The sequence below is a fragment of the Papaver somniferum genome, unplaced genomic scaffold (assembly GCF_003573695.1).
Source record: "Papaver somniferum cultivar HN1 unplaced genomic scaffold, ASM357369v1 unplaced-scaffold_25, whole genome shotgun sequence".
Taxonomy (NCBI): Eukaryota; Viridiplantae; Streptophyta; class Magnoliopsida; order Ranunculales; family Papaveraceae; genus Papaver; species Papaver somniferum.
Window position 1 is genome coordinate 973,118 of NW_020635485.1, and position 11,911 is coordinate 985,028.

General features: G+C 38.1%; 1 protein-coding gene across 3 annotated transcripts; it reads left to right on the plus strand.

Moving 5' to 3' along the window:
* The first annotated feature begins 2,934 nt into the window (after window positions 1-2,934).
* LOC113341147 (sugar transport protein MST8-like) lies at window positions 2,935-8,703 on the plus strand. Of its 3 annotated transcripts, none has more exons than XM_026586137.1 (5): window positions 2,935-5,328; window positions 5,424-5,555; window positions 6,129-6,436; window positions 7,197-7,844; window positions 7,939-8,703. In XM_026586137.1, exons 2-5 carry the CDS (start codon window positions 5,447-5,449, stop codon window positions 8,452-8,454), a joined length of 1,581 nt encoding a protein of 526 aa, XP_026441922.1. In that variant the 5' UTR covers window positions 2,935-5,328; window positions 5,424-5,446; the 3' UTR covers window positions 8,455-8,703. The 3 variants fall into 3 exon arrangements, with proteins under 3 accessions (XP_026441922.1, XP_026441920.1, XP_026441921.1); XM_026586135.1 differs by having other exon boundaries at window positions 2,935-3,805; window positions 4,292-5,555; XM_026586136.1 differs by having other exon boundaries at window positions 2,935-5,555; window positions 7,197-7,838.
* The last annotated feature ends 3,208 nt before the right edge of the window (window positions 8,704-11,911 follow it).

The window sequence follows — 11,911 nt, forward strand, 5'->3', positions numbered from 1 at the left end:
GCCGCACAATCGTTGCGCATCATGGAAACCATGCCAAAACCAATCCGCACAATCGATGCGCATCATGACAACCATGTCAAAACCAAGCCGCACAATCGCTGCGCATCATGGAAACCATGCCAAAACCAAGCCGCACAATCATTGCGCCACACGCGCCATTGACACATGTCAAGCGACGCTTGCGACATAGCATGCCAAGCCATGCAAACCTAGGTCCAAGCCGCCACACGCGCCATTGGCACATGCCAAGCGACGCTTGCAACCTAGCATGCCAAGTCGTGCAAACCTAGTGCCAAGCCGCCACACGCGCCATTGGCACATGCCAAGCGACCCTTGCAACCTAGCATGCCAAGCCGTGCAAACCTAGGGCCAAAGCCGCTACGCGCGTCATTGGCACATGCCATGCAACACTTGCATTTTGGCATTACCACTTGCACCCGATGTGAAACTTACAGCCAAGGCATTCCGCACAAGCCATTGGCACATGTCGTGCAACCCTTGCACTTTGGCATGTCGCGCTTACATCAAAGGCCACGATTTATCTTAAGATGCAAAATCTCGACCGTCGAAGGTCGCCATTGAGCCGACACATCTCTCAAGCTCAACTTATCAAACACCAGCGACATGCTACACGTTTTCCACGAAAACACTCGAGATATCAATACATGTCACAAACTGGGGGATGCTCTTTAGGGTTTTGGTTTGACGGTTTACAGCGTGCGGCATACACAAATTCCCTTTTCAAGACAGTGTATTAAGAATAAAACGGTTAGTAAATGCAGAAAGTAATGGTGAAACACTCTTTCATTATGGAATATTAATTCCATCAAATTCCATCAATACCAGGCGTTACCACCTCTTCCCATTTAACTCGTCTGTTTCTTTTTCTTACGAGGACAGAGTACGTTTCACTTAGACTTGTAATGGTGAAACACTCTTTCATTATGGAATATTAATTCCATCAAATTCCATCAATACCATGCGTTACCACCTCTTCCCATTTAACTCGTCCGTTTCTTTTTCTTACGAGGCCAGAGTATGTTTCACTTAGACTTGTATAAATAGGTTTTACCTATTTCCACCAAGACAACAAGTTTTAGGTCAGGAGAAAAACAATACTCAGAAAGGAAACTTTTCTAGCTTTCCCAAAAGCTTTCACCTTCTGATACAAGTCAAGTAATACTCTTCCAGAACTGTTCTGGTCTCAACACTCTCTTCGCTTCCCTCCCTAAACCAGTCCTTCTCCTCCTCTTTGTGACCGAAGCAAATCCGGAACGACCATTTCTTGGTTTAGGCCGGAGTTGTACAGATTGATCTCTCGAATCTAAAGTACTCCCGTGCAGTACATTTGTTTAGGGTTTAGATCTGTTTCTCACTCACTTATCGGAATTACCAAAATTGGCAGAAACGATTTTCACCCATAAACAACTATATAGCTCGACCTAACGATAATTCATAGACCTCACTTACATGAAAAGAACATTGTACGAGGTAAATATCTCAGGTTTACATCCGAGCTATGAAGGATTACTGATGACATTAGGTTCACTGCCAATGACCTAGCTGGGGTAACTTTTCCGTAGTGTGACGCTTTACTGGTCGAACTGATCACTGAAAGATAAGACTGCAGGAAGATACTGATCGTCCAGGGATCGACTTGTGACGTTATTTATTTCCAAGCAGCTGAATAAAATGAATCTTACTTAGGAAGGAGATTTAAGAGCTAATATCTCCACAATAATTAGATTTAATAGATTAAAAACTCACCCAGTGGGTGAAATAACTCTTATTAGAGGATGGTCCGATAAAGACTAGTGTGAACTTTTTAGTTCTGAATACCAAATCACCTTACAATATGATCTTGGGAAGAAATTGGTTACATGCAATGCAGTACCATCCACATATCATCAAAAGCTTAATTTTGTGACTAGCACTGGAGAATATATGTTGGAAGATCCACATGTAGGTCAACACGGGTAGCAATTAAGGACCAGGCAGAAAGGCTACACTGAGAAGCAGTTAGCTGAACTACACTGCGGCGCAGCCAATCCAAAACAGGTTTTGTCCAGAAAGCCTAAAACTGAAAATGAACTGCGAAAAGTTCGAGATCGAAAGCCGAGGTCGAGGAATTCTTGGTGGAATTTAACCTTGGAACTGATAATGAAAGGAAAAATACCTTCATTAGAAAGGATCTATCACAATATGAGAACCAAAATATGCTTGAGCTGCTAAACAAAACACATATATACTTGTTTGGAAGATGTTTGACGTGCCAGGTATATATCTATCTATAACATGTTATTTTTTGAATATCGATCCCTACCCCTACTTTAAGCCTTTTAAGCATAAGAAAAGAAAAATAGCAGATAAGTTGTATATATAATATGGTTAATGTTGACATTAATTGCATGAAAGCAAAAATTATCAAGGAGTGTCAGTATCCAATTTGGATTTCTGACATTGTCGTGGAAAAGAAAAAGAATGATAATGTGAGAGTCTGCATCCGCTTCACCAACTTAAATAAGTCATTCCCAAAAGCTAGCTTCCCGCTTCCTGATATGGATGGAGTCAATCCAAGGGTATAGTTATATATATTTCATGGATGAGCATTCTGGGGGAAAATTAGATACCAATGAATCCAATTGATGAAGAGTATTTTTCTTTCTTATCTGACAAAGGATTATACTATTTCAAGGCCATGTCGTTTAGAAAAAATAATGGTTCGGCCTACCAAAAGCTAGTCATTTGAATGACCTCACCGGGGAAACAATGGAATGTTAGGTAGATGCCATGATGATCAATAGATTAATAAAAGTTGATCACCACAAAGATCTCCTGAAAAATTTCTCTATCTTGAGACATTATAAAAAAGACAAGTGAATTCATCTAAGTATGCTTTCTGACTTCAGAGTAGAAAGTTCCTGGGCTTCATGTTAACAAGAAATGTCATTGAGGTCCAGCAATTGCAGATCCAAGCTATGCTTGAAATGCCACCTCCGTCTTGCGAAAAGGATATTCAGTGGTTGACTGGAAAGCTTGCTGCTTTAATTCGTTTTATCGTCAGATTATCTGATACTTACATACCATTCTTTAATTTACTTCAGGAGATGTAAGGTTTTGAACGGGACCTCGAATATCGAACAACTTTTGACCAGATTAAAGTTCATCTCTCATATGCTCCAATTTTCTCCCCGCTAGTACCAGGTGAAAAACTTTATCTCTACATAGCTCATACTTCGTCAACTGTGAGTGTTATACTGGTACGAGTTGAAGAGAACAAGTAGAAGCGAATATATTACATCAACAAGTCACCGACACCACCTGAATTTAAGAATTGTCAACTAGAAAAGTGATCTTTGCTATCTATTTTTCTTATGTCAAGCTCGTATTATACTTCTCGAGCAGGAAAGTGAATGTAGTTACAAATACCCAGTCGAGAATATGATCTCAAAAGAGAACAGGACTGGAAGATTAACTAAATAGGGTATTCATTTGTATTAACTTGGGCTAAACTGTATGCCTAGAAGGCAATCAAAGGCCAAGCTGTAGCAGATTTCTTAGAAGAGTTCCCAGTTGAAAATCCAGCTTTCGATCTCGAGTTCTTAGAAGATGAACTTGGAAATACTACCTGAGCCAGAAATGTAACCTAATTGTGATGATTAATCTTGCCCTCGAAGTATGGAAAATAATCGTAGACGGAGCTTCAAATAAACAAGGAGGTGGAGTTGGAGTTGTGATAATCACACCAGAAAACAGCTTTATCGAACATTCTTATATCTTGGCGTTCATCCCAACCAACAACCAAGTTGAGTATGAAGAATTTTAGACTATTAATTTTAGCTGCAAAAAGTAATAATCTAAAAACGTTTTGTACTGATTCCTAACTAGTTTTAAAACAGTTGGGAGGACAGTTCGAGGCCAGAGATATTGTTATGATAAATTACATAAATCTCGTAAAACAAAGTGCTTGAGAGCTTCGACAAAGTAAACATCATACATGAATCTGTTGTCGAGGATGTGAAAGAGATGAGAGAATTAAGTTTTAGTGTTAAGATTCAATAAGGGTAAATTAGGAATGTTAAGATTCAATGGAGAGTAAATTGGTAGTCTAATCCAATTTAGAAACTTTTAGAAGGAGCCGATCTGAGAAGATCAATCAACACCCAAGTCCTCTTTTCACTTCTTTTGTCTAGATTATTCAGTTTTTTTTTTTACGAATTAAAGCTTGTTTCTGCTTGTTCTTGCTATTTTGGGGGTTCTTTTCATTAGATCTGTGTTTTTTTTTGTGAAGATATGATTTGTGTGAGAAGGATGCAGAGCATATTGTCATCATCAGTTTTGATCTATGGTCAAATCCTAACTACAACTTCAACTTCGTTACTTTATCCAGATCCATCAAATCAAAGCATATCTACTATTGTGTCTGATTTTGGTGATGATTGGTTTTCAGTTTTTATTGTTATAGGTTTATTTGATTTCAATGTCTTTAGATGTATAACCGATCTAATTTTGGATAATAGTTCTAGTTTTAGCATAACAACAACAAGATTTCAAGAGTCACCGGCAGCAGGTACAGGTTATAAGACATCAACAACTTTGATGAAGACACAGAAGATACCAGTAACCAATGCTTTCAGACCGATCCCGGTGAAGTCCAAGACCGATTCAGACCGATTTCGTCCTCCGGTGACCGATCCAGGTTCCCGATGTTACTGTTACCATTACCAATGTTCATGTTACTGTTACTTTGTGAAAATCCATGACTATTGGGTAGATCTTTGGATCTTTTCATACCTAGGTCATTTATTTTATCACGTTTAAAAAAAAACCCTTGAGAAATGGTTGGGTCTTTGAATCATAGCATCTCTACTAATTGTAAAATTGCTATATGGTTTGGATGAGTTACTTTCATTCCAAATCAGGCCCTTTAAACTTGCTCTGCTACTCATACAATCGTATAGAATGGTTGGTTAAGCTTCTGAATCGGATCTGGTATTGTAACTGTGTCGGTATGTTGTTTGTTGCTTGTTTGACATTCCTGTAATCTTTGAAAAATTTTTGGTCAGTCTTGTTACTTTTCCCGACTTTGTATCGGATGATTAATATTAATGTAAGTGAGGGTTCACCTCTTTTTCTGGAAAAAAAAAATCGGATTTAGACACCTCTTACCTTCTTCTAGTCGGGTACAACATTTGTGTAGGCCTCAAATAATTCGATTATGGCCCAAACTATCCCGGCAAGAATATATTACGGCGTTTGGACCGTAATTTTGCATCAACTCTACACTACAGATTCTCAGTCGAATTTCTTTTGGAAATCTCTATTTGTGTAAGTTTTCCAATTTTCCATCGTCAAAATCTACACCACCGTGATCTCAATGAGACATAAATATGGTAGTACTCTTATTACTCCTCCTCCTACAGAATCACCCTCGGCTGAGTCAAAAATGAGAATGAATATTGAGAAATCCGACAAGATGTCTTTGATCTTCCTCACTGCTTGTTTTATTGGTATTACTTCTGCTTTCCTGATCGGGTATATGCTCGGTATCATAGGTATGTACTATGTACCCACCCTCTGCTTCATTTTTACTAGTTTTTGATGATTTTGTTAGGTTTAGGGTTTAGGGTTTATAAGAATGATGAATCAATTTAGACTTTACAGACACCAGCACCTCTAGAAATACCATTATGATGATGTTACTGAGATTGCTTACTGAATTGTCATGTAGTTCGATTTGATTAGGGTTTATCTTTTCATTTTTTCCTTAATTCAATGTTTATATGCATTGAGATTTTTTTCTTTTTTGTATCTTGCGATTGATAATTTCAGGGAAGGAAGAATGAAAAACTGATAATGGGCGGTTCTTATTTAAACACTACCTGAGATGTTTCTGATAAACCGTATTTTAGTTAGTAGTAGCTTGGATGGTAACAGGCAATTGTCCATACTAGAAGAACAGAGATACTTTATTATTAGTTAGTAGTAGCCTGGGTACTAGAAGAACAGAGATACTTCGTTGTTAGGGATAAAAAATAAACAACACCCCCTTGGGCCTCAGCAAGTATTTTATTTTTACATACATACAAATGCGTGATGTTTATAAAATGAATGTGATGGATTTGCAGGAGGGGTTATATTTGGGACAGGATATGGGAACCACTTCTTGCCAGAAACTTACAACCGTTCCGTGGCCGTTTATGGCGCTCTCATCCCTTTTATTCCTGCAAGTCTCTACTTCAGTGGTATCATTGCGATATTAGCGAGAAGAAAACCTGAATTCAGTAGACTAGATACGAGAAGACATATGATCTTGTCCGGAGCGCTTATGTCCATGGGTTCAGCGTTCACTGCTCTCGCCACCACCGGACTCATCCCTATTATGTGTGTTCTAGGTCCGACTCTGTATGCTTACGGTTTTGGCTTAATACATCAGGTATATTTATCTAAGCCTATAATTCTATTTCTATTTATCAAGTCATGTTCTCATACCGTTGGTCGGGGACGAGGTATGGTGCAAGCCAGCGCCTCCCTACTGGATACAGAAGGCCATGGGTTTGAATCCCATCATCCTGAGTATGGACGACCCCTTTCGTTGTGTGTTAGCCTAAGCCGATAGTAGACATTTTCTTTACCGAGCTTTATTTTGTTTCTTCTAAGGAGAAAGATGTTGCCAGGGTGAACCCTTCACAGGCAAAAAAAAAATTCACTTGCTATGGGATCACCACATTAGGTGCGAAAAATATTTGATGAATTAACTTAGGCGGTTCCATATGCATTAGCTCTATTCAATACTATTTGGTGCAACGGAAAACATTACATTGACATTGTGTAGATGTCAGTATGTATTGTTTCGCACAAGTTTTTACGCAAACAAGGTAGGAATCTACTTCATCTCCATACCATGGGCCACCTAACAATGTGTAATGTCAAATTTAGTGAAAAGAGTTGAACTTTCATTGCAGTTCTAGTTACAACCACCTTAGCTGTTGCTTATGGTCAGACATTATCATTTTCTTTGATTGTGAACATGAACACTGATCTTCTTAATTTGTTTCTCATGCGTAAGGCCAAAACGGAGAATGAGCAACTAAGATCGTCTTAACTTTTCTTTTCTTTCTCGTCTAGTTCATGACTTTCCAACAGTGAACTATATATACCACTCCTAATCATTTGGTATCCTTACTTTTGTGCAGGGTGCTCAAGCGTATATGTCTGAGATGGGTTTCGCCCATAGAGACTACCTACCTTCCCTGAATATTGCTTTTAAATTGACGATTGCGATCGGCATCTTTGTGGCCAATCTTGTGAACTGGAGCACCAACAGTATCACAGATGGGTGGGGCTGGAGACTTAGCATAGGCATTGCTGCAATTCCTGCTGCTATCACCTCCATTGGATCTTTCTTGCTCCCAGACACTCCAATGTCCATGATTAAGTTAGGTAAGTTTGATGACGCCAAACAGTTGCTCCAACGCCTCCATGGCACCGACGACGGGGTTCATGCACTGTTCAAAGATTTATTAGGCGCCAACGAAGCATCAAAGTCAGCGAAAGGATTTGAGAAGCAAATTTTGTCTCAAACACATAACAGGCCCTTCCGTTTGATGGCAATAGCTATCCCCTTGTTCCAGCAGCTCACAGGAATGAATGTAATAGTTTTCTATGCTCCTTACCTTTTTCAAGCTGTAGGATTTCGAACTAGTGAAGCTCTAACGTATACTGCCGTCATTGGAGGGGTCAATGTTGCTGCAACTATCATTCATATAATCTCGGTCCGTCAAGGTTGCAGAAGGTTTTTCCTCATAGCTGGAGGAGTTCAATTATTTGTTGGTCAGGTAATGGTACTAAACTAACTAAGAAATACTAAGTGTATGGATGACTACCTTCCTTATGTGTGTACGAGTATTACTTATGTAATGGAATTTTTGATTTCAGATCATGTTGGGGATTCTGATACGGATCAAATTAGGAAATTCCGATGCGTATGACTACTTAATTATAGCCACCAGCTGCATTTGTGTCTCAGGATTTGCCTGGTCATGGGGTCCATTAGGCTGGATATTTCTCTCTAGTGATGATGATCTGCTACTACTATACCCCTTGGAGGTTCGTTCATGCAGCCAGAATTTGGCTTCAAACGTGCATTGGATGCTTTCCTCTTTCGTCACTCTTGTATTCCCCCCCATAGTCTGCCTATTCAAGTTTTATGTTTTATACGTGTTCGCTTTCTTTGGGGTGATTATAACTTTTCATGCCTACTATTTCATGCCTAACACAAACCGAATGCTGGTCGAAGAAGATGTCTCTAAAATATGGAAGCAACACTGGTTCTGGAGAAGGTACTTCGTTGACCTTAACAACGATGTCGAAGAAGATGTCTCTGAAGTATGGAAGCAACATTGGTTCTGGAGAAGGTACTTTGTTGACCTCGACAATGATCTGATAGTTTGAGTAGCCACTTAAGATACAATAACGATCAGCCGTCAACCGTAATCTAATTAGTTTTAAATTAATTTTGCGACATAATTAGTGTTTAACAGAATCATTGTCTAAAACTATGATATGAACTCGTAGCCTTTACCAGTATTCAGTACTACTACCTAGATTACATTCACCAATCCATATACGTGATGATCCAGCATTAACCATAGATGTTCTTATTGTACTGTGGCTGTTGTTTCTTTTGAAGGAATTTTGGGTTCTTTTTACACAGGCCCAGATTGGTTATTCCAACAAAAAAAAGGAAAAAGAAGTTAAATTGCTGTGTTGTCCCAAACTGATTTGGATTTGGTTGTCCAAACCTGACCATCCGATGAGCAACACAAAATAAACTAACTACTAAAATAAATGCATATGCGGCATATGAACCTGCCAGACACATATGCGGCATATGAACCTGCCAGACACATATGCGGCACCCTGTCTAGTGTCTATATAATCATATTAACAGGGTCGAGCTATTACTCTTTGTAGAAGCTAAAGACGTGTATCAGACCTATCGTTGTTAAAATGAAGGACATGAACTTCAACGATGAACAAAACAATAACGATGAAGATATAGTCTTCTCTCCACTACTCTACCTAATGCATTGTCATACGAAGCAACTGAAAACCAAAACAAAATGTATTTTCAAATTTAGGCCCCTCATGGATAAGACAGCAGATGATGGTGGCGAGCAAGAACATCATGAACGTCAAGTGATTTCTCTAGCTTGCTATAGTTCTGAATTGATGTTAATGTACAGTAGTATAGTTTGCTTGAAAGTCTCTTTTGCGTTTCCTCCTCCTTTAGGTATACAAAAATATTTAGACTTTAGGTCTAACTTTGTGACCAGGTTTGAGTTTGATCTTGAGAAAATTTTAATTAGAGTTTAGGTCTTGGACCGTAGTTGACTGTCCTGAACGTTATTAAATAAATTTAATTTTAATAAATTCATATTTAAAGAATGTTTTCATATTCTTCTTCATTTCTTTTCACGAATCACAAATTTAATTTTCATTTACGTTGATCATCCTCCATCACATAATCAAAATTTTCAATTACTACCACCAACGTCAATAATTAATATCATCATCACCATTCGATTCCAACAGTTGGACACTACTGTTGATGTAGAAGACGTTCCTTTCTGGACTTTTTTCATACACTTTGTTGTGCATAAATTAATGTCGGCAAACATGAGCTTGCTCTGTTCTGACCTTTGTTATATCCCCGTCCTTGCAGAGAATTCAAAAGTCGACAACTACCCAACACTAATAATCACACATAAACTTAAAATCGCCCATCAATCCCATCATTAATCCCCTAAAACAACAATGATTCAATTTCCTATCTTTTTCTCTCCAAAATTGAAACCAAGCTAGGGAAATGGAAGTATTTAAGATCCCCTGGATTTAAGTTAATTGAATTGTCTCTAGTTTGTGCTGTCTGAATACATGGTTGAATTAAAGTGGTTTATAAATAGCTATCTGTTTTGTGACAGCACATCATCTTGCATAATCTGTTTATGGAGTTCAAAGATGAACAAATTCCAAGTTTGGAATGAAAATTTTCAAAACCCTAGACAGAAAAAACAATTCGTGATTGAATGAACTAAAAAGACTGAATCATGGACAAAAGAGAGACAAACAGAACGATAAATTTTTACGAGAAATCACCAGGGATTCTCAATACAGTGTTAATTTCAAAAGTGATGAGATAGTGTTGGTGTTTGTGGTAAATTGAAGAAGATGAAAAGCAAAAAGGGGCCATGGTGGTCTCTGGCGTTGATAGAAGAAGATGAACAAAATGGTAAAGTGGGAAATAAATTGAAAACTATATTTAACCAGCTATGTAACTGTCAAGAACAGTCAACTACGGTCCAAGACCCAAACTCTAATTAAATTTTCCTCAGGACCCAAACTCAAAGCTGGTCACAAAATTGAGACCCAAAGTCTAAATAGCCCAAATTACAATTGCATTATAAAATAAAGGCTGGGGGTTTTGTTTACGTTGGTTTTCTCTGCTTATGCTTATGAATTCTACATTATGAGTTCTTTTTGCATTTCAAAGAATAATCAAGAACATAGATTTCATCCTTGGTGTGCTATGTGCTAATCTGAACGAGTGTTATGCCATTTACAGTATCGTTATTCTGAATGAGTGTTATGCAACTTAGTGTACTGTATAGGCTTCCTATGACATAACCTTTGCTTACCTTCTCGGAGCTATTCGTGTATATTTGATCTCAACAACTATGGTATCAACAAAATGTAAACTCATGTACGACATGTTAAATCATAGACATAAAAAGAAAAAGAGGTTAGATTTAACTAAACGAAACAGCATTGGTCCTTTCGAGTGAGGTCTTAAATTTGTGAACCAATGTACATTTGTTTTAAGTTTCTAAGTGGCATTTGTCGTCCAAATACGTCCTTAACAGTAAGCCTAATATATAAACTTTTTACTTAACTACTCGTTCAAAAATTTTCCTTATCAAGATTTTCAAACTTTCTTTCTAGCATCATGATGCGTGCTCTGGACATGAATTAGTAAGATAGAAGAACTAAGAAGAGGTTTTTAATTTTACCCCCTGGAAAAGAAAGAAAAGAGAAAAAAGAGGGAACATGAAATGAGAATTAAGGGTTTCAGTTGCTAGCCGTCCATCTGGACCCGTTTGTTTTAGTACACGTGTTTTAGGTTCCAGAGTATTCCAAATGGCATTTTTGTGATTTAATTGATACTCAGACCCTATGTGTAGTAACAATTTAGGGTTTTGTTGGTATAAATTTCCAACTCTTCGCAGCTGTGTAGGCACACTACAGTAGTACACCACCTTCTCAACTCTCTCTGACAGAACCCACTTACCATTTCTATTCTCTCAACTCTCTCAACAGAAAAAACTTCTCACTCACCACTGCACAACCCATGAGCAACCCATTAGCTACAACCACTGCACAATTACCAGAAAATCAAGTACCAAATGTCAATAACACCCCAAGAATAGCAATAACCAGTGAAGTGAACTTAGCTCGTTTCTTGTTGATTTTAGCTGTTATTGGAACTTTCGGCTTCTTGGGGCTCATTGTTGGTTTTGCTGATCGTCATACTAAAGTAAAAGAAGCTATTCGAAACAAAGGTGAGCTACCAACTATGGAAACTGTACTACATATTGAAATTGGTTTTCTATTTCTTGGAGCTTTGTTAGCTGCTATTATATCTATTTGGCCGTTATGGTTTGGAAACATAGTTGATTTCTTTGCTGGTTTTTTAGAAAAGTTTGATGGAAACAAATGGTATGTTTACATGAAGGAGTTGTTGTTTACTCTCTGGATTTTTGGATGGTTGGGTTTTGCTGGATTCATCTTTAGATCTGATCCTGAGCTTAACATGTCAAGATGCATCTCTGCTATATCTCTATTCATTCTG

What these genes read in the sequence shown, in the direction of transcription:
- LOC113341147 (XM_026586135.1), top strand. Translation starts at nt 5,378, where the DNA reads ATGAGACATAAATATGGTAGTACTCTTATTACTCCTCCTCCTACAGAA. An exon ending in GTATATGCTCGGTATCATAG is followed by an intron (nt 5,556 to 6,128) that starts GTATGTACTATG and finishes ATGGATTTGCAG; the next exon opens with GAGGGGTTATATTTGGGACA. An exon ending in GTTTTGGCTTAATACATCAG is followed by an intron (nt 6,437 to 7,196) that starts GTATATTTATCT and finishes ACTTTTGTGCAG; the next exon opens with GGTGCTCAAGCGTATATGTC.